General features: G+C 34.9%; 1 protein-coding gene and 1 non-coding gene across 6 annotated transcripts in view; both read right to left on the bottom strand.

Annotated features, from left to right (window-relative positions):
• Positions 1 to 205: 205 nt before the first annotated feature.
• The window catches only part of Orc4 (origin recognition complex subunit 4), a 39,781-nt gene continuing 13,540 nt past the window's right edge, over positions 206 to 26,446 (bottom strand). For 2 of the 5 annotated variants that reach the window (XM_041631394.1, XM_041631393.1), the window contains exons 3-14: positions 24,014 to 24,090; positions 23,343 to 23,433; positions 21,795 to 21,870; positions 21,159 to 21,244; positions 19,542 to 19,590; positions 17,503 to 17,654; positions 13,546 to 13,719; positions 7,550 to 7,636; positions 6,681 to 6,789; positions 5,843 to 5,938; positions 5,688 to 5,755; positions 206 to 2,464 (exon numbers count right to left, since the gene is read on the bottom strand). In XM_041631394.1, the coding sequence (XP_041487328.1) occupies positions 2,276 to 2,464; positions 5,688 to 5,755; positions 5,843 to 5,938; positions 6,681 to 6,789; positions 7,550 to 7,636; positions 13,546 to 13,719; positions 17,503 to 17,654; positions 19,542 to 19,590; positions 21,159 to 21,244; positions 21,795 to 21,870; positions 23,343 to 23,433; positions 24,014 to 24,090 (1,254 nt within the window). In that variant the 3' untranslated portion in view covers positions 206 to 2,275. Of the gene's footprint in view, positions 2,465 to 5,687; positions 5,756 to 5,842; positions 5,939 to 6,680; positions 6,790 to 7,549; positions 7,637 to 13,545; positions 13,720 to 17,502; positions 17,655 to 19,541; positions 19,591 to 21,158; positions 21,245 to 21,794; positions 21,871 to 23,342; positions 23,434 to 24,013; positions 24,091 to 24,488; positions 24,554 to 26,446 lie in introns of those variants that run through there. The other 3 variants (XM_041631397.1, XM_041631395.1, XM_041631396.1) reach the window with 3 other exon arrangements.
• On the bottom strand, positions 4,342 to 4,499 carry LOC121433320. The gene has a single exon (XR_005972309.1). It is a non-coding gene; the product is annotated as a U1 spliceosomal RNA (small nuclear RNA).

A 26,446-nucleotide genomic window follows, 5' to 3' on the forward strand; every position in this document is an offset into this window, starting at 1 on the left:
TTCTGTGCTCTCCGGACAAAGGGGAAGACAACTTAGACTGCTGCTGTGAAAGGACCCCCGCTGTCATCTAAGCCAGATCAAAAGGCAATGGTGGAATATGCACACAGCTGCCACAGAAACTCCCGTTTCCACAGCATATTCTGCAGTGTCTAATTCTTTAGATAGGTAGGTAATAGGTCCTTACCATATAAGACATTACCATATGGAAGTTTAAATGACAGATTTTAATTTCTCAGAGACATGTGTCTGCATATAAATCAGAAATGACTTTTAAACAAGATCCAAGTTTCTGTAGGCCACATGGAAACAGTCTTAAGTCCCTTTTGGTAGTTCCTCCATCTGTTGGCCCAGGGGAATCTTGAGTTCTTGATTTTCAGTATTTTTCTTCATTGCAGAGAATCTTCAAGTCATAATTTCTGTTACCATTCCTCAGGGCGCTTTGGAACTGTTATGTAGGCTCCACCTCTGAAGCTGTGGCGTTGTACATTACAGATATACACTTCCGTGCCATACACTGTTATTTTTAGAAATTCATTTTTATTAGATTTAATAATGTAACTTAAACAATGTATGAAGTGAAACTGGCTAAAAAAACATGCAATATATGCCTATACTTGTATGACCTTCATAGTTACTTCATTTTTAATCACAATTAAATTTTAAAAAATTCACCTTGCCTGCTTAAAGTTCAAGCTAGAGCTTCTCTAGTTGTTATCCAGTCAGGAAAGCAGAGGACTCAGCTTTTAAGCAGCATCTAAGTATGTTTGAAATTCTCATGTCATTTTATTAGAGTCTTTAATGAGGGACTTTTGTTTCTAGACAGGCTTTCACAATGTATAGTCTAGGCTGGTCACAAATGCTTGATTCTCTTTTAACAAATCTCCTATATCGTGGGACTACAGACACTTTGTCCTGCTAGTTTTTTAAAGGAAAAATTTTGCTTTTATTCAGGTAATATTGCTAATATCACCATGTTAAATAAGTATTCACCGCTGAAAATGTGTAGACTAACTATGTTATCAAACCACTATGCAAGCCTTAGACTTAATGAGATATGGCTGAATAAAAAGTCTTAAGACATAAAAAGTTACCATGTTTTACTGTAGGAAAGGCTGTGTCTGAAGAATATGGGTTTTTAACTATGAGGTAGTACTTTAATGCACAGAAATCAAATTATTTCTTGAAAGTGTCCTGTAAAATAGTAAGAAATGTGCAGTTGAGCTGGTTTTTCTATAGCTTTGGAGCCTGCCCTGGAACTAGCTCTTGTAGACCAGATTGGCCTCGAACTCAGAGATCTGCCTGTCTTTGCCTCCCAAGTGCTGGGATTAAAGGTGTGCGCCATTGCCGGATTGAGCTTCAGTTTTTAGTAAGATGGGCTTTAGTCACACCAGATATTCCCGTGCTGTGATCCTAGACATAGTGCTGGTGTGCTAGTTTTCTAGTCTGTAAACACTATTCAGTTCTGCAGTTAAATACTTTATAAATTGCACACAGATTTATGTATTTCATAAAACCTCAACTATGACCAAATATGCAATCAAATATTCTTGAACAAATTGAAGCCATTGAATGATTAAAGTTGCATTTTTAAACTTCAACCTGTTACTTTTAGGTCTGAATTTATGATCTGGACCTTTGACTGACTTTTTGAAGCACACTGCTAACACTTCCCATCTGTAAAAGCGGTTTCCCAGGAATCCTTTAAGGTACATGTTAGATAGCAAATTCTGATTCCTTCTGAACTAAAGTAGACTCAGAATGTACACTTAAAAAAATCCCTAAAGAAAATGCTCAGATTTTTCAACCCCTTCCACACAAATTTTCTTTAGCCCAAGTGGGCGAGTCTACGGAAATTTGGATAAGACCCCAAATTCTTATACTGCAAAACCAAACCCAATCTCGACAAGTTCCTACTGTAGCTGAAATAATCATGTAATTTCTGCTCCTTGTTGTCTCCTGACTGCTTAGGATTACATTTGGTAAACTGAGTACTTAGTTGAAACCACCTTTTCCAAAAGACCACATACATTCTTCAAGAGCCTCACATCATCATGTGGACTATCCCTAAAATTTTATTCTTTTGAATTGCTACTAATGTAATACAATTTAAATCAATGGAATTTTGTATATGTGCAGTCATGAATCAACAAATAGGCAAGATAGTTAAGTTCAAGTTTCTCATAAACAATATTTATAAACAAAGGAATGTAATAATATATCTCTTTTAAAGGGCAGTAGTAGCTTTTAGTTTTTTACAGAAATGTACGTAAAAGATTCACAGCCAGCTTAGTGAGGATGTTGCCCACTGCCTGACATCTGTAGGGCAGTTGGAGTACTTCTGTAGAGCATTCATAATTTGAGTATTATCCAAAAGTAGTTTCACTAGCTGGTATTCTCTCTGTGAATTGACTGAAGTTCTTTCCATGGGTTTTATTAATTCCAATTGTTGTAAATGCTCAAACGCCTGCAAAATAAAAGACAGAGCATAGAAAATAGGGGGAAAATGTTAAATCTAAGACAGATTGGTTAAAAAGAAGAGACTCAGCACATTTAAACCATCTTTTCCCCATGTGCACCTCACCATACCTTTTATATTAAAATATTTCTTTTTTATTTCATTTTTAACTATTTTTTAAGACAGGATTTCTCTTGTAGCCCCAGCTCTCCTAGAACTCAGGGATCTGCCTGCTTCTGCATGCAAGTGTTGGTATTAAAGGTGTGGGCTACCACATCTGGGCTCTATAATCTTTTTCTTAATTAACTAAAACTTTGTTCATGACAGACAGGGGAGGAAGAAAGTAAGAAAGAGAACAGAAAAGACACCAACTTTTAGTGATGGGAACTTAGCTCAGCAGTATGCAGTGCCGGCCTAGCCCCACCAAACAGAAATGGTAGTCCCCAAACCCCAAGCCTATTCAAATCCAGAGAATTACACTGTTAATTTTATCTGAATCTTAAGGAGGTTTTGTTTCTAGACTGATTCTATATCACAGGTTTCTTTTTCCTACTGTACCCAAATCCTATTCATGCTCAGCACCTTCCACATTCCGCTTGAGCTTATCCTACTACTTTGATACAAAAACCCAAAGAAACTGATAAGACTCTAACTAAACAGGTTACTAAAATTTGCAGTTTGTTTCAGTCTCTATAAAGCTTATGTTAAACAGCTGTATACCAATAGATCAGTGTCGTACTTCACCATTAGAGAAACTTTCTCCTGCAGTAGATGGGAAAAAATAAAGACCCACATCTGGACAATGTGCAGAGCAGAAGACCTTGGAACACCCTGCCCTAAATAGGATTTTTTCCACCAAACCCCTCACCTTAAGGCTCTGTGGTAAAAGATGCAAAAAGATTTTAAGAGCCAGAGGGAATGGATACCAAGGAAACAGTGTCTCCTAGACACAACAGGACTAAGGAGCAGGAACTTTGAGAGGCTATGACAAACACACAGCATGCACAGGTCCAAGCCAGAAGGGGTCCATTCAAATGCTGAATGGGGAAGTAAACTTGATCTCCCATCCAAACCAAGAAGCTATCCCCAATTAACAACCTCTCACAAAGGGAAAATTAGTTTCTCTAAGGAAGTCTCTCTGTGTATACAAACCACACTTAAGGGCAGAGACAGTGCACAGTAGTAGATGGCCAACACAAAATGAACTCAAAGGTATTTGGAAAGTTTTGGTCTAAATATGGCTTTCCTTTGGCACATGTTCCCTTCCCACCCCACCCAAACTGGTCTTTTGCTTGTTTATTATGGTTTCTGCTTTTGTTTTTATGGGTTCTGGTTGTGTCTCTGCCTGTGTATGCTCTTTCCCCTGCTATTTTGTTGTTTCTTTTGTCTGTTTGTTCATTTTGTTTTATCCTTGTCTATTTGCTTGACTGTTTTCTTGAGGGAGGGCAAGGGTGAGGTGGGAAGGATCTGAGGGAGGAGATTGGGATATATTATATGAGAATAACTCCTTTCAAGAAACATAAGTAAAAATTAAAGAACAAAAAAATTAAACAACTGTAACACAGGTTAAGAAAGGTCCAGAGTACAATAAAGCTATTGGGTGGGTCCTGTAAGCAAAGGGCCTGTAAGGTGGCCCAACCCCGGGGTGGTGGTGTGTTCGTTTTTTTTACCACCAGTCAATGAAGTTCCCGTCCATGCTCCTCTTAGTCACCTTAACAGAAATTGTCACTGTCTGCTTCCTCTTACTCTACAACTCATACAGTACTTTTAGAACCTTGACAACTGCTGAGCTTTGTTATAGGAAGGAAAGAGAAACACCACACTGATGACATACTAAAACAGTGACACATGGAAGGAGAAGATTCTTTGTTTTTTTCTCTCTCCCAGTGGAGACTGCGAATCCAGTCACCGACTTTCACAAATCATGAAGTCGAATTTCCTGCATCTGGGAAACTGCAGGGTCAAACATCTGGAGTGCAATGGATAAGCCTACCCCTGGAGAAACCACCATCCTGGCCATGGTATCTCCCTTGTCTGTAAATACTGAAGTAGATTCTTGAGCATTTTTTTCTTAAAGTTCACTGTGAAAAGTATCACTAGAATATAATTCTGTTTGTCTTAAAAGTTCTTATAGGAAGAGAAAAGGCTCGGATGTCAATCATTTTATAAAATGAGAAAATATTAGATTCTTCAGTATAGAAAAACAAAACTGAAAAAACATTTCCAAGTTGCAAAATACAGCCTATTTTAAAATGTACAAATGATTCGTAAACATGCCCGGGTGTCCTTTGCACAACCATGACACTAGAGAGGGGTTAGGGAGAATCCTCCCTCAGGATGCTAGGACTGGTACTGCTTCGAGAACTGGCAAGACTCTGCTCTGTGAAAACTGCTACAGGAAAAGAAATGCAGGCTATGCTCTAGAATGAATGCCAAATCAGGCTTCCACTGTTTAAAAATAAAGATGTTTAGTCCCTTGTAACAGTCCCCACTGTTACAACACTGGAGAATCAAGCCCTTGAAATGGGTGGGCCTGTTTACATTTTATTTAGATTCCATTAAATATGAACGTAAAACTGAGATTTAGTAAAATAAATATATTTGGTATAATTTTTAAATATAAATCTACTTTTCTAGTTATATATTTAAAATTTAAAAGAAAAAATTTCTAATGGGTATTTATTAAATTGGGATCTGCTGTAATTCTGTACACATATTCCAAATTTTAAAGATATAATAGAAAATACTCCATAAAATATTTAATCACAGATTTGGAAATATTTTTAATAGACTGAGTTATACTTTTACAGTTATTTGACCTTATATTTCCCATGCCTACTAGAAAACCTAACTCTATATAATGTGATTCCCATTTTCTTTGGAGCAGAGGAGTGTATTATAGGATATCATTGTCAAGTTGTAAATTGATAACTTACTACAAATATAACTTAACATTTGTAAGTACCAACTTGTAGGCTGAAAAAGGATAGGGTCATTACAGCAATGTACTTCCTTTGCAGTATGCAAGTACTAAGAACAGACAGTAGAGGGCAATCTATCTTCACAAACTCTAAAACAGGCTGCCTAAAGAATTTTTGAAGTATTTTTCAATTTAACCAAATTTTGCTCTCAAAGAGTTCTTACAATAAAATACTTAAGGGTTCAAAAGGTTATGAAATATATAAAAAATCAAGTTAGATCTGATGAAAACTACAAGCAAATCAAACCATACCTTCATGACCACAGGTTTCTCAAAGTTATAAACAGAATGGGCCTTTCTCTGAATAAATTTCTGAAACTCTGCAAAGTAAGCAATAAGAGTATTAGTACTCCCCAATAAGGGACAAAGAAGAAATCTAGAAGAAAATGACAAACTTTTCATCTCACCATTATAGACCATTTGAAAATTAAAAGGCTCCTCTTCATATATGTCATTTAAATGTTTCATTGCTATTATAAGACAGATTTCCAAGACGGACAGACCTATAATAAAAGAGAGATAGACTCTTGAGTGGCTTGACACTGAAATGACTGTCCTCTAGAAAATAACTACTGTTTAGTCAAGGCTTTGAAGGGTAGAGAAGGGTGGGATGCCCTGTATTTAAAAGTATTCCAACCACTATTTTCTACAAGAACACAAGTAAGTCTTTTAACTTCCCCAAACATAGTTGTTACTGGCTTCTTTGGGGGGTGGGAGTGGGGGGAGATCTGCAAAATAAGGATTTTTGTAAACTTAAAGGGGTGTGCTATAAGCATGAAAAGATTGATACTATATGGCCCACAACAAATAATAGAAGTTGTGATTATCATGCAATTTCAAATAACATGCCTTTGGGAGGCAGTTATGCAGGGAAGTTCTGGGAATTATATCTAAATCTGTGTGCATAGCCCCTGTTCTCCCCCAACATACTGGAAAGAAAAATGTTCCATTCTCAAAAGGAAGAGGGAACCTCAAATGAACAAATACTACCAAATATAGTAGCACTTAGAGGAAAGATGGAGAACATTGTCAATAACCTTACCTGGAATTCCTATTGGCATGGGAGGCTGAACAGTTTCTTTCACTCTAAAGAGCAGTGATAATACACGCACTGGACAGTACTAATTCAAAGCTGCTATGTAAATACTCTGTATACTACATACTGATTATAAGTTTGGAAAATATCTAAATCCATACTTTAAAAATCCAAAAGTTAAAAGAAAGACTAACAAAGCAGTTTCTCACCATGTACAATACTTGCTTTAGAATCCAGGTTACACAAATGTTGTGCCTCCATTAGATCTGCTGAAGTCATAAATGGGTGTGATACTGTTACTCGATTTAAAGCAAGCATCTAAAGAAAGGTGCATTAAAAATAACTTATTTACTTGAATATTCTGGAGATATTAAAGAACAATGCTTAAAAATTGGTATAGTTTATTCTTATAAGAAAGAAACTAGAGAGTTAGCCTTAAACTCTGCTCCATGAAAATGCAGCAGAGACTCAGTTCAGATCTGCCGTCTCTACTATCTTACTATCTCTACTTGAATCTTACTTGTCAAAAATAATTAAAAGAAGAAATGTCCAACAAGAAACTGAAAGAACACAATTCAAAACTCTGATATTTACAAATAATATGTAAAGGTAAGTAAGTAATTACAGCTTATAAGTAAGCAATTTTGAAAACAATTATAACCTTAGACATAACTATTCTCTTCATTTAGTGCTCTACTCAAGGAAATATCAGTTTCTGGGACTAAGTTTTCACCTCAATTAACAATTTCACTGTATTAATTTGTATATTGAATAGAAATATTTCAGGTTTGTCAATGTAGCAGACAAAAAAACAGCATCAGGTTAGATGTACACTTCAGATATTCAACAGTTAAGGACAAGAGACTGGAAGTCCTTGAACTTCATTCTTCTACAAGCTGGGACTCTGACCATTGTGGCTATTTCTCTATTTTTTTCAAGCTTTCTATAAAGAAAGTTCTACGAAGATAGTATCAGAACTCATCTTCTAATAAAAATCTATTATGAAAACTTATCCATTAACATATAATTTTTGTTTTCACGGATCATGCAAAAATAAATGTAGTTAAAAAACACAAACCAATAGCATATGTAATGACCGCAAGTTTTTGTTGACATTGAAATGTTTCTGTAAAACTTCACGCACAGTTGCGTCTTCTGAGAGACACTAAAAAAAAACAAACAAAAACAAAACAATAAGGATAATATAGCTTAATCCCAAATTTCCAATCTAATAAGGGAAAACAACATAGTCAAACTGGTGGGATGGTTGAACAGAAGGTAGTACAAACCAGAGAATCAAGAGTTATTATACTTGAAAAAAGGGGAAGTATTAAAAGAATATAATGGGAAAATTATGAAGCGCTATAAGAACATGAGCAGAAGTAAGACCATGGCACAAAAGGAATTCTTCCTATCTCTTAAGCACAGTTATTTGCAAAGGGGCAGCATAGAAAAAGAAAGCCTAACTGGAACCAAGTACAGTATTTCCATGTATTTCCATAGTGACATGAAGATTAACTATCACACAAGGGAAGAAACTTCAGGAGGAAAGTAATAACAATTTGATACAAACTACTCTGTAAAACTAAACTGAAGTACATTATAAGATGCCAATGAATGTAAAAATATGGAGGTCAATTAGGGTCTTTGCTCAAGCAAGATTATAAAAGAATCAAATAAGTCTAGAGAACTGGCATTCAAAGGAAGGTAAGGAAACAGCACTGAATAAAACATCAAATGAAAACAAGTAAACTCAAAGTGACAGAGCAAGGACAGATGCAGCAACACTTGGCATTTTTCACAAGTAATCTGCTTGGTATAAAGGTTCCTTTTCCTTAAACAAGTAAAAACAAAAACGGTAACAAAATAATGACCAAAATAGCAAGCTATGACCATGGGAGCCGTAGGGGCACAAATATTACAGACTAAGAGGCACATGCCTAGTACTGTAAATACAGCCAAGTACCTATGGCTGGGAAGCTCTATTTCTACTATTCTGCTGTATGGACACTGTACCCTCTAAATTCCTCTCTGGTAATTAGTACAGCACTCAGACCTTATCAGAAAAGTTTCTTTGTGTAGCAGATAGTGGTTAATGGAGAAACTCACAACTGGCCACAGTGCAGATGCTAAGTGAATGATCGGTGTTCAGCCAGAAATAGAACATCTATATACGACAATTCCTCCAAAGTTCAGAGACTATCTTAGAAAAAGACATGAAAAGATTCTAAGAGCCAGGGGGCTAGAGAGGACCAGAACAGAATTTCTGTACTCATGAGTGATGTGGGATTCCCACATGAATATGAATACCATTGGTAAATAAAGAAACTGGCTTGGCCTGATAGGGTAGAACAGAGCTAGGCAGAAAAAATGAAAATGAATGCTGAGAGATGGAAGGCAGAGTCAGGGGAGAAACCATGGAGCCTCTGCTTGAGATAGATGCGCTGAATCTTTGCTGGTAGGCCACGACCTCGTGGTGATGCACACACAGATTAATAGAGATGAGTTAAAATAACATGTACGAGTTAGCCAATAAGAAGCTAAAGATAGCCGGGCGATGGTGGCGCATGCCTTTAATCCCAGCACTCGGGAGGCAGAGGCAGGCGGATCTCTGTGAGTTCGAGACCAGCCTGGTCTACAAGAGCTAGTTCCAGGACAGGCTCCAAAGCCACAGAGAAACCCTGTCTCAAAAAAACCAAAAAAAAAAAAGAAGCTAAAGATAATAGGCCAAGCAGTGATTTAAATAATATTGTTTCTGTATGGTTATTTTGGAGCTGAGTAGCTGGGGACAAACAAGCAGACTCTCACAACACATGAACTCATGGAAGCTGAGGTTATCTGGACAAGATCAAGCCAGTTAGCACAGGATGGGAAGGGGTTAATGAGCCCCAGCTCTGGTTGAGAAGCTAGGGCAGCTGACAGGTTCTAGGAGAGATAGAATCATTTGTTCCTAGCAGGTTGGCCAGTCACCAGCAGATGGTCCTACAAACAAGGGTATATGGACAGCAAAATATGACAGTGGGTTATAAAAACAAGAACATACTACCAAAAGACACTACATGACACTGTAAAAAAATTTACTGAAGATCTCTAAAAAAATTCCCAACAAATATAAATACTGAACTCCCCAACAATAATGAAAACCACAGATAAACTACATGTTTATATCTCTATTAGAGATGTTTTGCTTTTTTCACCTCAAAAATATCTAAATTTCAGGAATAAACTTTTGATTCTCTCTTGAAATTTCACGCTCTCAGTAAATGTATTTTTCTAGTTAAATCTTCACTTCCTAGTGCTTTCAAAAAGCTTGTAAGAACTACAGGTTTATCATAAACAACTAGCTGCAATGTCAGCACTGAAGTAGTGGCTAGCTCCCAAACCACCTTTACCACACCCCCACCCAGAAGGGGACTCTAACCATGGTGCTGACACTTTCCAAGGACATTTTAGTAACACACTCAAGGAGGCAGCACAAGATGATGAAACTGCAAGCCCTAACAGTGCCAATTCTCCTTTAAACACTCAAGCTGTAAGCCTGTCATTAGAAAAGAGATCATCACCTACCATGTGCCAGTTAAGTTTGATTGGGGGCAATAAAGTCTGAAAACAAAACAGCAAAATAAAACAAACTAGAAAGCTGAGAGCTTCAGCAGTCATGCCTGAGGGTAACAAGGAAAACTGCAGCTGTACCGAAGGAGCGGGTATACTGCTTGGATGCAACTTGACATGAGGAAACGAAGGAAACTGTAGGTGTGTCTTGGTAAGTGCGTTTCTCAATGGACAAATGCCTCTCTGTGCCTGTTTAAACATTCTTCAAGTTGAAATTTGTTCTTATCAGTAACTAAGGTGCCAGGGAACTTTCACATGCTACTTAAGGGCCTGCATCCTCAATAGAGCCTGGTGTCTGGCTGTTTCAAAAGGCTCATAGGAAATAACCTAAAAGGGAGATCTGGTTCAGCATGATTTGCCAGGAGGAAGAGAGTAACTCTTCCTCATGATCATACCATCCATAAATATTCACAAAATCGGAAAGGACTCAAAGAGTTGCCACCTCATTTTTCTGTTTGAGTCTCTCTCTACTGGACTACCCTTTGCTTTATTTTGCTAAATCAGTGTCTACCTAAACTGCATACGACTTCATCTTTACCTGATAAACACTAGAGGCGAGTCATCCTGTCATCAAACTGCATCCACTTTTTAAATCATCTAGACTAGTGCTTCACCAGAAACTCCTGTCATTCTCTAATTATATTGATTACTGTGTGTAGAAAACTGAGTCGAGGAAATACCTTAGACAAATAAAATAAGGGGAAATCCTATTCTCTGATATGAAAAGGTCATTAGTCTGGGTATGTAATCACCAATGCACATTTCTGTATATCTCTGGATTACTTATACTATACTGCCCAACACAATGTAAATGCTATGTAAATAGCTTTGTGTATGTGTGTGTGTAGAGGTTAGTTTTCTGCCAACTAGACACAAATTAAGAGTCATTTGGGAAGCTAGGCACTCAACTGAGGAACTACCTCAATCAAACTGGTCTGTCAGCATGTCTGGAGGGTATTTTCTTGATTAATGATTGAAGCGAGAGGGCTTAGCTCAATGTGGTTGAGCCATGTCTGGGCAGGTAGCTCTAAGAAAGCAAACTGTACAAGTGAGTAAGCAGCATTCTTTCATGGCTTCCGTTTCACTTCCTGACTTCTTGTTCCTGTCCTGGCTTCCCAATGATGGACTCTAACCTGTAAGCCATATCTCAAGTTGCTTTTAATCAGAACATTTTATTATAGCAACAGAACTAGGCCATTATTAAACTGCATTGTTAAGGGAATGACAAATAAATGCCTATATATGTTCAGTATAAATGCCATTGTTTTCTGTTTAATTTTCATCTGTGGCTGTATCTCAAGATGTAGAACCCATGGCTTTAAAACTATACAGTGATGGATACACACATGCAACACAGTTAGGTGAACAATGGCCTTGGCTGCAAAGTCACCTTAGGAAAAGAGAATAAAAAGTCATGAAAACACAAAAATCCCTGGAAGACATTTAAATATGAATAACTGCATTCAAATCTCTCAAAAATATGATGAAATAAGACTATGAGCTCAAGAGCTATATAAGGGGAATGCCTGTGAGGCATTGAGAAGTAAAGCAAATGGTCAGATGTTAAAATCCAGAACACAGTACGAAAAGAAATAATGTAGATTATCAATGACAAAGAACATCTTCCTATAGAAAGAGATCTTAAATCAGACACAGCATCAGAGAAAACTTGCCTAGTCCCATGTAAGATTAGTTTGGTGGAAGGGAAAAATCCAAAACTAAGTATTTGTAAAATTAAGATATTAATCACCTTAAAGTGTGTTGTATACATATAATAGCTGTGATGGTCAATACTGTCAACTTACTAATGGAAGATTATCTAGGTTAGGTTAGCCTTTGAGTGCAGAGGGACAATGGTCTTGTACCCTGTAAATATCTGTCACTTGTGTTGGTTTAATAAAACGTTGATTGGCCAGTAGCCAGGCAGGAAGTATAGGCGGGGTGACCAGAATAGGAGAATTCTGGGAAGATGAAAGGCTCAATCTGCAGTCATCACTCAAGTCAGATGCAGAGAAAGCAAGATGAGAATTTCTCACTAATAAAAGGTACTAAGCCATGTGGCTAACACAGACAAGAGTTATGGGTTAATGTAAGATGTAAGACTTAGTTAATAAGAAGCCTGAGCTAATAGGCCAACCAGTTTATAATTAATGTAGGCCTCTGTGTGTTTCTTTGGGACTGTTCAGGCTGCGGAACCGGGTGAGACAGAAACCTCTGTCAATATTTGAACATGCCTGTAAAGAATTATCTATATTAGTTTATTGAGGTTGGATATATGTGGTGGTTTGAATAAGAATGGCTGCTGTAGGCTCACATATTTAGTCACCAAGGAATGAAATTGTTTGAAATATTAAAAGGATTAGGAGGCAAGACCTTGTGGAAGGAAACATGTCATTGGAGTAGGCTTAGAGGTTTCAAAAGTCCATGCCAGATCCAGTCTCTCCCTCTCTGCTTGTGGATCAGGATGTATCACTGATACTCGTCCAGTACCATGCCTGTCTGATGTCACACTCTGTGTAATAATGACAATGGTATAAGCCTCTGAGATGGTAAGCCAGACCCTAATTAAATGTTTTCTTTTATGAGTTGTCTTGGTCATGGTGTCTCCTCATATCAATAGAACAGTGACTAAGACAACACCCATCTCAATCACCATCCCACTGGGTAGGGGTCCTGGATAAAAAACGGGACAGGGAGAGAGAGAGAGAGAGAGAGAGAGAGAGAGAGAGAGAGAGAGAGATATTGAGATTTGAAAAGGAACATTCATTACTCTGTTTTCTGACTGCAGATGCTGTTGACTATCTACCAAAAGCTCTGGGGTCTTCATGTCTTTCGCACCACTATATCCTTAAACTCAAACTCAACTCATACTCTCAAAATAAACCCTTCTTACCTTAAATTTATTTTATTATATATTTTGTTACATCATTAATTACTGTATGAATCAGAGCAAAATTAAGATTAAAAAAAAAACCACGTAAGCACTAAACTCAAAACAAATTTTAGCTTACAAGTAAGGTTTGAAATGGTACAAAGTAAGTGGGCTAGAATATAGTGTAGTGGTAGTCTGGTTGCCCAGTATACTCATAAGAGGTGCCACAGCCTGTACAGTGTTGTAATAAACTAATGAAACAAACTTAAGTTGTCTATGAGAACTGGAATAAAAAACACATGTGTAGGATAAGAGTGAACTTTCAATACGGTCTCTTGTCAAATTGCAAAATATATAAAATAAAATCTAAACTATGTAAATTCACTAAAAAAATTATCTAAAATGTAAACCAAATATAGATTAAAAAATTCAGCTACTGAAGAGTGCTAAAACTTAACCTAAAGTTCTGAAAAGATATAATTTAGGACACAAGTTATGTCTATTGCCCTTAAGTAAGAAAAAGTTTAAAATTTCATTCCTCTACTAACATGAAAAGACACATTTCTATGTCATTATTGCCTTCAACTTACCTGAGTATTCTCATTCCACCTCTCAGCAAAAACTTTATCTGGAAATTCTGGAGGCAGAGATAACTGTTCTTTAAATATTTTCACATACTGTGGAAAACCAAATGAATTCATTAAATGTATCTGCCGGTGAGAAAACCGCGACTTCACTCTTTTCTCCAAGAGTTCCAAAATATCCTTTGGAAACAAAAAGACATCCGTGTAAGAAGCATGTTCAAAATACACTGTCAGAGAATAAGCAAACAGTAGTAACATTTATTTATAACTCCTAAGTAAGCATTTTAATTTGAGGGGAACTAAATCAGTGGTTATCAACCTTCCTAATGCTTCAAACTTTTAATATATTACTTCATATGGTGACCCTGAACCATAAAATTATTTTTGTTGCTACTTTATAACTGTAATTTTGCTACTGTTATGAATTGTAATGTAAATATCTGATATCTAGGATGGTCTTGGGCAACCAACAAATTGAGAACCGCTGAACTAAATAATTCCTCTGGCCCTGATATCAAGTACTAACATCCCCAAGTCTACTAAGGACACTCAAACAATAACTATTCCTGACCCAGACTGATAGGAACACAAGCACATCAGTGTGGTGTTCTGTACACCATAAAGTTCTCATAAAAATCTAAGGTAACAAAAATCCAGAGATATTCATGATTCATGATTTTAAGAGTCTCAAGAAGCTGGGTGGTGGTAGCACATTCCTTTAATCCCAACATTCATGATCTACCTAGTGAGTTCCAGGATAGCCAGAGATCCACAGAGAAACCCTGTCTCAAAAAACCAGGAGTCTCAAGAAACAAGATGAGTAACAGAGCAAAGTTCTATTTGCTGAGCTATTAGAATTCAGCTGCTATGATCAGTGGAAAGAACCAGTGTTGGAACATGAACTCTCACTCTTTCTAATAGCAGCAAGTTCTCTTAACAGCTGAGCCATTCTCCATGCAATTAGTATTTTTAAGGTGTAATTACTTGATAGAAATAGATTGAAAAGTTCTCATCTTCTTAAAATTAACTAAGTAATTAATTACAAAATGACATTATTTTATTGCCTCAATATTTTACAGAGAAAGAAGAGATAAGTATAGATTAAGTTATCTTGTGATAATTATTAAAATTAAACAATCAATGCATAAACGTGGAAGAGTCAGGACTCATTATACTGTTATCTCCAACAAATATTGGTATTTTCTACAATGAATTTTTTGGTTTTAAAAAGAGGACAGCAGCTCCAGAAAATGTGCATTTTTTAAAGCTAAATGATCTTTATAATAGAAAACAAACAAAAAGGTTAGTAACCTGTGATACGAAGGAAAATTTTAAATAATTATGGCTCATTTAGGAAGCAAAGAGCAATGACTAAGAGTTGTGTTGGTTCAAGAGGGGAAATACAAATACCTAGAATGTTTTTTAATAGTTTATAGTGACAACAGATAAATTAATACAGGTAATATTCAAAAATACAAATATTATAACTGTTTTCTACTAAGGAGAGATAAAAGTTATTTATATAAGTAGCAGAAAGGCAATAAAAATAATATTCTTTGCAAAGATTAAGACACTACTTGGGAGCTGGGAAGAAGGCTCAGAGGGAAAAAGCCCCTACTGCTAAGGTTGAAGACTTGTGTTCAGTTCCTGGAACCCATATACTAGGGGAGAATCAACTTCTACAAGTCGTCATCTGACCTTTACATGTCTGCTATGCACGCATACTTCACCCCCAAAGAAGGAATTGCAAGAAAGAAAAAAATCTTGCATCTGAGACTGGAAGGAGTCAAAACAGAAACTGTTTTTGTGGTGGTCAATAATGACAAAAGAGAAGAGAAAGCAACAACAAACACTAAAGGAATGATTTCCACAAAGAGGGGTTTCTTGCTGACAAAACTGTTTACACCTATGCTTTGGTTTTCTTCCTGTAAATATACAAGGGCACAATTCTTCACAAAAGAAACACAGAATTAGAGAAATATGCAGAAACAAGAATCAAAATCACTCTGAAGGCCTAAGGTAGTCATGAATGTTTGCATGTGGAGGTCAAAGGCTAAAACTGAGTGTCATCTTCACTGCTCTCCACTTTAGTTTTTACGATAGGGTTCCTTTGGGACAGTGGTCTGGCTGAGTGTATAAAGAACTCACCACCAAGAGTGAAAACCAGAGTTTGATCCCCAGGACTCACATGGTAGGACTCCTGAAAGTTATCTTCTGACCTCCACATGCATATCCATATGTATTAACTTATCAAATACACATACACAAAGATTAAAAAAATAAAAAAGGCGAGACTTTCTCAGTAAACCTGAGGCTTGCCTATTTAGATTGGCTGGATAACAAGGCACAGGAATTCTCCTGTCTCCATCTCCGCAGGCATGGATTACAGTGGCCCATCATCATATCTGGCTTTTTATATGGGTGTAGAGATTGAATTTAAATCTTCATGCTTATTGAGAAAGTCATTCCTACTTTCACATAATTTTTTTTCATACATGTATGTTGTATATTTTACATAATTGTGCCTGTGTATATATGTGTAGAGGCCCGAGTTTGATGTCAAGAGAATTCATCACGGCTTTCCATCTTTCTTGTTCAATTGAACCCAGAAGTCCATCAATTAGGCTACTCTGGTCAGGTATAGCTTGCTCTAAAGATACTAAGTAGCCCTTCAGTTCTATAATTGCAGGTGACTGCCACACCCTACCCATCAGGAATATATACGTGGGTTCTGGGTGTTTGAACTTTGTTCCTCACACTTACCCAGCAGGTGATATAACCACTAAGCCCTCTGCCCAGCCCCACTTCCTGTCCCTTTCTTTAAAACAGGAATGTATTTCTTTTAGCCTGGTGATAGTTTCTGGTTTGGCGTTGGGGATAGAGTATCAAGGATAAAGACAAACTATCAGTCAGTTCTTCTATGTGGGAAAAATAATCTGAAAGCACACAAAGTATACAAGGTATGAGAGAAGTCAAACACAGAAATTTCATAGAAAAGCAATAAAAACAATGAAAAATTATGTAGAAAACTAGGACTACTGGAAGATTAATTAATTGAAAAAAAAGTTTTATGAAAAAGACAGAGCTGTAGGAAAGAAAAATAAGTAAATGAGCCAGCCTGACTTAAGGTTAATAAGAAAGGAGATAGGTGGTGGGAACGTGAAGAAATCTGCAGAGACATGGTAGTTATAGTAAGTTAGAGAAAGGGGGATTCTTACATGACTTTACATGGATACAAGAGCAACCACAGTAGACACAGATAGCCCTGCTAGTAACTTGTGTCACTCAAGAGGATCATAAATAAGTTCAAGATCTGCCTAAGATTCATACTGAGTTCATGGACAGTCTAGGAAACCCACGAGTGAGATTACCTATCAAAACAGTAAATAAATTCAGTGCTAAGAATGTTTGTCTACTATGTATAAGGTCCTAGGTTTCAGTTCTCAGGACGGGGGTGGGGGAAGGGGAAGGCTAAGCACAAAAGAATAATACAACTGTCTAAAATTTTAAATACTTATAATCTAGGTGAGATCATTCTAAAACCAACCCCTAACAAAGAATCATTCTATTGATGTTAAAGATGGATAGAATTCCTGGAGATATATTCAAATTATGGAAATAATCTTGTATGATAAAATAAAAACTAACAATCTTTATAAAATACTACTGGTATTACTTAACAGTTTCTTTACTCAATATAGCAGAAATGTCACTAATTAGTATTTGTAGGTTTTATTCCATGATTTCATTGAGAGGACTAAAGCACAACTTATAATATAGGTGGCAACTCTTTTCTTGTTTTCCACAAGTGGGAAGCAAGACCAAGGTATAAAGAATTGAAGAAAGATAATTTTCAAAATACCCTAAAACTTACTTTAAGTCAAATAGATTATGCCAGTAATTAAGTCTGCATTTTCTAAATCCAAAAAATATATCTTCTTCTTTTTAAATAAAAAGACTTACCAATCTACATGTAAGACCAATAACTGCTACTGGCGTCTGTGCAGACTGAGAAATGTCAAAAAGATTATAAAGGAGTGTCTGGTTTTTCTGATGAGCAAAAAGATCAAATTCATCAAGGATGAAGATCACTGGGCAACTGCTAGTCCTGTCACCTAAGAAAAAATGTGTTTCAAATTAATAAGAAAATACATCAAATAATTTTTTTCCCCAAACTGCTATACTTGAGTTTATAATTCACCTCAACACAAACTCAAAAGTTACTCTGGGCAGAGCATTTACAAATGCTTGTTCACTCTTGCATGAAAAGTTATCCACAGGACAAATAGAGCCATTTTTGTTCTAAACTAGTTTCCATCTAGTTACAGGAGTTTGATGAAAAAAATTGAGAAAGTCATTTGCAAAACAGCTTTATAATTATGTAAGTGTAGCTCCTTAATAATTACAAAGATGACTTTTCAATACGATCAAAACACTTCTCGAATATAAAAGTAGTCAATAATGAATAAAAACTACTATTTCAAGAAAGACATATTTAGCTAATAGAGAAGTGCAAAATGTACCTTCTTATTTAAAGTTTTCTCTACAAACACCCAATTAGAATATGTGGTGCAATAAAAAGAAATAAAATTTTTTTAACTACAAGTTTTAATACTTCAATCAGGTAATATTCAGTAGCACTCAACACATTTTCTCTCCAGATGAATATAAACTACTTTAGTAAAAAATCATCACAACTTTAGGAATAATTTACATTTATGTAAAACTTCTAAGGAAAGATTAAGAGACGATTTATTTATTTATCCAGGTAATAAAATAACCTGAGTTTAAATGGTTTAATTTTGGCAAAAAAAAAACAAAAATCAAAATACTAAAGCCTAGCAAAATTAGGAAATAGTACAGAAAAAAGAATTTGTAAAATACGGCCAGTATCTCAGTATAGGGAAAACGTTTATTCAAAGTCAAATCACTACATATAAAAATAAATCTGTGGCCTTACTGGCATAAGTAAGTAATGCTGGAGGATAAGGAGTTTAAGAATCAGCCTCAGCTATAAAGTACACTCAAGGACAGCCCGGGATACCAGAGCTACTGTCTTTAGAAAAAGAAACCCAACCAAATTATCAATTAGAAATATGTGTATTAAAAGGAAATATTGGTGAACGTTTTTAAAATTTGAAGGAGATAAAGGTATCTTCTAGATAAAATAGTCATGCAAAAATTTAAAACTTCTATTCAGTCAACAAGTATGAATTTAAGACAACAAAGTGTAAAAAGTTCTATAAATAGGCATGATACAAAATGGGGTGAGGCATCAAACAGGAAACAACAACGGTGAGTCAAAACATCAAATGAATAGCCATCACCACATACCAGGGAATGCAAATTATAAAAACCAAAATTATACAAATGAAACTGACATTGGTTAGTTTTCTACAAGGTACCTAAATATGAAAATTGGTAACTTTCTGAACTATGGGAAGAAAAAGTATTTTTAAACATATTTCAAAGACAGGTAAGCAATATTCTTTTCAACATGGCACCTTTTAATCTAAATTTCTACTCATTATAACCTAAACAGACAAAGACACATGGACAATCATTTATAGTATCTTTACATAACAGAATGTAAGACAACCATAATTAACAAATAACAGGCAAAATGACTTTATTCTTGCTTGTCAGAGACATGGTCTCATTCATACTGTCCTTGAGCACATATTCTTCCTATCTTATCTCCCAAGTGCTATGATTATAGGTGAATAATTTTACTCTTTTAAATTTTATTATTAGTGTGCCAGGATGCTATCTCCGCGTGAAGACTCTGGTGTGGTACTGTGAGTGTGTGGGGTCAGAGGACAATCTTCAGAAGTCAGTTTTCTCCTTACATCTTTGGTTCCGGGAGCAAACTCAGGCTGTCAAGCTTGTGTGGGAAGCACTATTACGTGTTAAGCCATCTCATTGATACCAATTTTATTCTTATAAAAACCTCTTTTGCTATTTCTGAATTTCAATGCTTTACAAATATCTTTTATATGTACCTTTTTTTAAAGCTTCCAGAAGAAATGAAAGGTTTTCAGCAAAGCTTCCCTGAATAACAAAAATAGAAAGACTAAGTTTTAATAAAATGAAGACGGCTGAATCGTAAGAATATTTACAACAAATAATGCATTGCTTTTACTAGGAAATTGGCCACGGGATAGATTCTCATTTGAGTATCTCTGCATTAATTATCCATAACTTAAAAACAAAAGTAATGCTCTGAAAATGTGAAATCTACTTATCTCATAAGTAAAGTTTCCTATTTTCTGGGCAATCCTGGTAGAAATGTTAGCAGGAGTATAGTTCCTGGACAGTTGCTAGATTCTAAATATACTAGGGAAAAGAAATGCATTCCATTTTGTCACTACTCTCAAATTTGTACAACCAAAAAACTTAGTATAAATTAAAATCAGATCCAAAAAAGATAAAATTTGTTTAAGATATCATACAGTTTTTCTGATCAAGAATATCCATTACAAATGTGTTTATTACATCAAATTTATCTGTTTATTTGGAACAATCTAAAATATTCTTGGACATAATTTAAAAATTCTACAAGAAATTGAGAATAATGGATAAATTATCGAGATGTTCCAGAATTGGAGCAGAAACTCCCTTAATTTATTTCTTATTAAAGTTATTAATTTGAATTTTATTTAGATATTTCAAAACTTTTTGTAAGAATTTGTTTTTAATTCTGGGTAGGTGTGTCTGTCTGCGTGTAGGTATGTGCACATGAGGTATAGCACAAAGGCTAGAGGACCGGTTTCCTGACTTAGAGTCAGAGACAGCTGCCAACTGTCTAATATGGGCACTGAAACCAAACTCAGATCAAGACAGGGATGACTCTTGCTTTTCTTAGGCCACGTGAGTTAATCAAACAGGGAAACAGTTTAATGAGAAATCTGAATACTTCCAATCAGTCTGAAGCACTATCAGTGTCTTGAGACTACAAGACTACACTCTAAGTTATGGATATGCAATAACAGATAAACATACAACACAATACCATCCAGTATTTTATTTTATTGTTTTTTTTTTGTTTTTTTTTTTGAGACAGGTTTTCTCTGTGTAGCCTTGGCTGTCTTGGAACTTGTTCTGTAGACCAGGCTGAACTTGAACTCACAGAAATATACCTGCCACTGCCTTCAGAGCACTGGGATTAAAGGTGTGTGCCACAATCACCCAGCCTACCATCCAATATTTTTAATCAGGTGGAAATTTAATGCTTTCTCCCTTGTTTAGAATAATCTTGTGAAATACACAAAATAAAGACAAGAATCTGAAATTGAGAAATATTCAATAGCCTAACAGTCTGATATCACCAGGGAATCATAATAACAAAGGTGTCAACCAACCCACTATGCCAGCTTTAAACTCAGCATGAATCTATCCACTCTGCCCATGCTAATTTACAAGTGTTGATTTAAAAACACTTTTACTTCAATGAATAATCATAAAAATTCATGACAATCTCTGAAATAAATGCTTGATGACTAAATATATGCTATATATACATCTTTTAATTACAAAAACATTACAAATCCTAATATATATAACTGTCTAATATGTTTTTCCTAACTTTCCAGAAATAAAACATCTGAAATGATACTCACAAAAACTTTATCTCCAACTACATTTTCTAGATTTAATTGCCTTGTGATCTCCTTTAGAGCAATTTTTTCATTTATCTGCAGCAGTCCTGAAATATAGCCCAATTAAAGTACAATTAAAATGATGTAAGTATTTGGCATGGATTATTTTCAAGGTAAGTATATTTTCTAGTGCTTTTTAAATTTAAGTAGAAAGAAAAAAATCAGACTGCTAGTTTATATTACTTCTTCTAAAAAAATGGCACACAACCATTCTTTTGAGATAGTACTGTTTAAGAAAAAACTACTCTTAAAAAAGTTCTAATAACCTTTCCAATTTCTACAGGCCCTTATACTTCCATACAGTTTTCAAAATATAGTATTTGAACAGATCTAAAACACAAATAAATTTAAATTTATAATATGCAAACCTATGTAGTTTGCATCATTTCTTAAAAATAATTTTTTTAACTTTATTTTATATGTACTGATGTGAAAGTGTTGGATCCTGTGGAACTGGAGTTACTTTACAGATAGTTGTGAGTTGCCATGAGGAATTGAACCCGGGTCCCCTGGAGGAGGAGCCAGAGCTCTTAACCACTAAGCCATCTCTCCAGCCCCTTGCATCATTTCTTAATGGAAAAATGATGATATACTCACCATTTAGGTGAACTTGTAATACATTCTCACTCATTCCTTGTATTTCCATGAGTTCTTTCAAAGCATGATTTAGTAACTAAATATAAAATATGCAAAATGTTTAATATGAAAAAGATGAAATGAAGTCATCATTTTTTTAAATCATGAATGCTAAGAATAAAATATAAAGAAATCACTTTATAGCTAAAAGGTTTAACTATATAGGACCTATTTATTATGTCTAAGTCTTAAAACACTGAGCCTAATAGATACTATAAGATCTTAATAATCTAGCAAACTAATAAATTTGGAAGCAACTATCAAGTTTTCTATACATTACAGACTAAACTCCTGTCCTAGGTGATCTTTATGTCTCAGTATATTTTACTTTAATATTACATTTTCTATTTACATTTTCTCTACTAAGTATCACTGAAAGCATCTAAAATGAATAGAAAAAAAATAAACATAAATGATTTCAAAGTTTTTCCTGCAATTCCAATTCTATAGAACACTGCTAAATACTCCGCACATTTCATGAAACAAAAAAGAGCAATTAATCAAACAGGAAAAAAAAAAGTATTTGCTCATGGCTAACTAAAGAGATAAAACATACTAATAAGAATAAGAAGCTGAAGGGTCAAGATTTGCAATGTGAGCTATATGAGATTCTGTTTCACAAACCACACAACAAACAAATAAAACAAACAAAAACTACCCCCACAAAATAATAGGAAAGTTAAAGGAAAAGGCTGCAATTAAAAGATTACTAATTATAATTACTATGGAAATATACTCAGAAGGTATTACAAAGCCTCAAAATGTTTAATTACAGGCTTCACATTTTTTGGATAATGGCTGTGTGTCACATAATTATATTCTTCTAACATTTGTAGTGTTTTATCATAACACCACATACAACTGTTTTGATTACCACTGCATATCCATTAAATTTGTAAATGAATTAAGGAAAACTTAAAAATCTTTCAAAGAGAAATAAGGACTATCCCTTCTGTTCCAAACATAAATGCTCCAGGAAGACAGATATAAGTAAACTAGAGTAGATAGAAAAGTTAAGCAAAGACAGAAAAACTATTTAATAAAGACATAGACATAACTGGTAAACTATTTTTTAGAAATAAAACATATTTACATTTGCAATATATTAAAACTGTTACTACAACATTATGCAAAAGGACTAGCAAAGTTTCACACACATTGTAAGCTGTTGGTTTCCACAAAAGGATGATAAACAGAAACACACACAATCTATAAGCAGTAGATGATCAGGACTTACTGTTTGTAGTCTCTAATACAATACAAAGGATAAATGATAATGACAGAACCAATGTTGAGAAAAAAACTTGTCATTGTGAGCAATGATGAGTTTTAAAAAAAGCAAGATTAATTTCAATACCACATCCTAAATTTGTAGGATCTCTGCAATTTAAAAGGCACAGAAAACACAGAAGATTGAAATATAATGAAATGAAAAACATTTCCAATGTCATGTGATGTAAGAAACTTCAAATGTTTATTAAAGCAATGATACATCTGAAAATCTTTTACCATGGTCTTTCCTGATCCTCGTGGTCCAACAATGAGTACAGAGTTACTTTCTCCATTGATAGCAGTTCTTTTGAGTAGCTCAATTAAATGCCTATAATGATATGAAAAGGTCAAAAAATAAAAAATAAGGGTATAATAATTTACTGTGTCATACCTTTAAAAAGCTAAACTGGAAGGTACACATTACTTTTCTCCTTTGGGCTTTCTATACTGTGAAGGATCTAAGATTTCCCGTATGAAGAATACGGAGAAAAGAACATAGCCCAGTTGAGAATATCTAGAGATCTGAAGAGGAAACCCAGGAAGGCTGGAATATATTGGGTTCCATAGTGGTAGAGAAGAGACAATCATGCTAATTTTTAGATTCCCTGGGCTTAGAGATAACTATAACTTTGGTCACCATCACCTGAGTTGTCTGAGAAGTTAAGGAAAAGAGTGTCAGAATTTTCTCACTATCAGATAATAGACAGAAAAGAAATGTAAGAAACACTAAGAGACCATTGCATTATATAAGTACTGGTATATGCTCTTGTTTCACAATGGTCAGTGTTTCTATATAGAAAACAGATTTCAACATCACTAAGGTAAGATCCGTGCATTACTAAGACTTACAAAACTTGGAGAGCAAATGTAAATACATTTATAATAGAGGAGCGCACAGCCAGACTTACTTGTATTGTACTTGGACTCCAAATAGGTTGCTATGTGGGCTCTGATGACAAAATCTTTCACGTAAGATTCTTTGTACCTGAAAAAACATAAGATACACAAAATTAAAATATTACACATACAATAAAAAGAAAGCTTATTTATAGCAGTCAGGAACTGAATGAATACTAACTGCTTTGCCATCATTTTTGTGACTTATAACTAGATTCTCCATTTATCTAGTTTCAGATAAATAATGAGAATTTGGTTGTGATCATGTCAATGAATGGGAGAACTGTTTCAACATATAACCAATCTGAAGGCTGTTCTAATGTATGTGAAAAAGTGTTTTACTTTGCATAAAATATCATTAAAAGATCAAAGACTAGAAAAAATTTAACAATGCAATCCAATCCAATAGTGCAACTACACAGTCAATGGTCTCTCTAGAGAATAATACATCTAAAATGGCTTAGCGTAATCACTATCAATCTGTACCTGCCTTGAAGTCAGGATTCTGCAGAAAATTAAACTTAAAGGTTCATGTAGTTGAAATACCCATTAGATTCTGAGCATAAAAACACTATAGGGATATGATTCAAAAAAGACCCTATAAAAAAGGCAGAAAGAAATGACAAATTCAAATACCAAACTATAAAACAGTACTACATCAACTTATAAGCCACTATTTAATTATGTGAAAGAAATGAGATTCCACTGGTCTATAAAGTAAGCAATCAGGCCCATGGATGTAGTTCCACAATAAACCAACTGCTTAGTATATATGTCCAGACTCTGGTTTCTATCACCATAACTACAAAAGTAAATAAATAAAGTGAAAACAAAAAAGGAAATAGAAAAGTAAGACATCACTGGAGCGAGCTAGAAAAGAATCTGTTAAAAGTAGCCATGTTTTCAAATTGGTTTAGAATTATTGTCTTAGACTTAGTTGGGAAAAACATGTCAAAATAATCATGTAGTCTTTTAAAAACCAAGCCATTATAAAGTTACTCTTTTCCAGGATCTGGTGTTAATATAGTAATCATTCAAGGACAATACTCAGATAGCTGACTAAGAAGACTATAAGATTATTTATTTCTCCCAGACTAAGCTGTCAGATTTTAAAGTACCAAAGATAAAATGTGAATTTTTTATGTGTATGGAAGGGTATAAGAAATGATTCACATGGCTATTATTTCAGATGCAGCACAAACAGCAATAGGATTGATGCCGAAGTCATTAAAGTTACTATTAAATGATTAAATGTTTTCTAGATCTAAACATCTAAATAAGGGAATATTAACACATTTATGTAAGACCTATTTTGAAGATTAAAACAGTTATATGTAATACAATACATGGATTATACTGATAATAGTTGATACCTGTTAATCACTAAAATAGACCACAGACATTTAAAGAATCAATGAATTATATCTATTCCTCTACGTAGTTAAGATCACTAGAAATAAAGACAAACCTCAACCCTTTCCTTAAATAAATGAAAACCTTATTAAAATTTATTGGATGTATAAACATAAAATAAGAAATAGGAAAAAAGGAAATGAACCTATTAAAACCTTACAGAGTTAAAAAGTTCCAAAGTTATCAGAACATAGGTTAAACAGGTGTTTAGAATCAATTCATGGAAGAACTAATTCACTTCACATACAAAAAAAGCTAATTATTTTTAAGCAGTAATTTCTCTTAAAAGATAAGAGTGATTAGCTGGGCAGTGGTAGCATAGGCCTTTGATCCCAAAACTCGGGAGGCCGAGGCATGTGGATCTCTGTAAGTTCAAGGCTAGCCTGGTCTACAAGAACTAGTTCCAGGACATTTAGGGCTGTTACACAAAGACACCCTGTCTAGAAGAACGAAGGGGAAAAAAAGAAAAGAAAAAAAAAAAGGAGGAGCTAAACATTGAGTAGATGGCTCAGTTGGTAAATATTTTGCTGTGTTAGCACGGGGACCTTAGTTTAGAATCTCAAAATCCACATCAAAAGTCAGGTACAGCAAGCTCATGCCTGCAACTTCAGACCTGAAAAGTGGAGGCAGGAGAATTTGGAGCTTGCTGGCCAATCAGTCTAGCTAACTGGCAATCGCCATGTCCAACATGTTAGAGACCCCATTTAATAGTACCATGGAGAATGACAGAGGAAGATACTTAGCATCCGCTACTGCCTCACAAACACATATATAACATACAAAGAGATATGTAAGAAAAAATGATCTTTTTAAGTATGTCAAAATTTAGCATTGATTTTTAAAAGTAAATGTAGCTGCAGTCAACTGATAAACATGCTAGAGTACAATTATCATGGATTATAGGCTTCTTATAGTAAACATATATATTTACACACTTTTAGTACTTGAAAATAATGTGCTATTAAGATACTACCTAGCATTTAGTATAATACTCAATTATTGGTAAAGACACTCAACAAAGTACAGTGAGG

The sequence above is a fragment of the Microtus oregoni genome, unplaced genomic scaffold, assembly GCF_018167655.1.
Source record: "Microtus oregoni isolate MIOR12 unplaced genomic scaffold, Mior012 000037F_ref0000500, whole genome shotgun sequence".
Lineage (NCBI taxonomy): Eukaryota > Metazoa > Chordata > Mammalia > Rodentia > Cricetidae > Microtus > Microtus oregoni.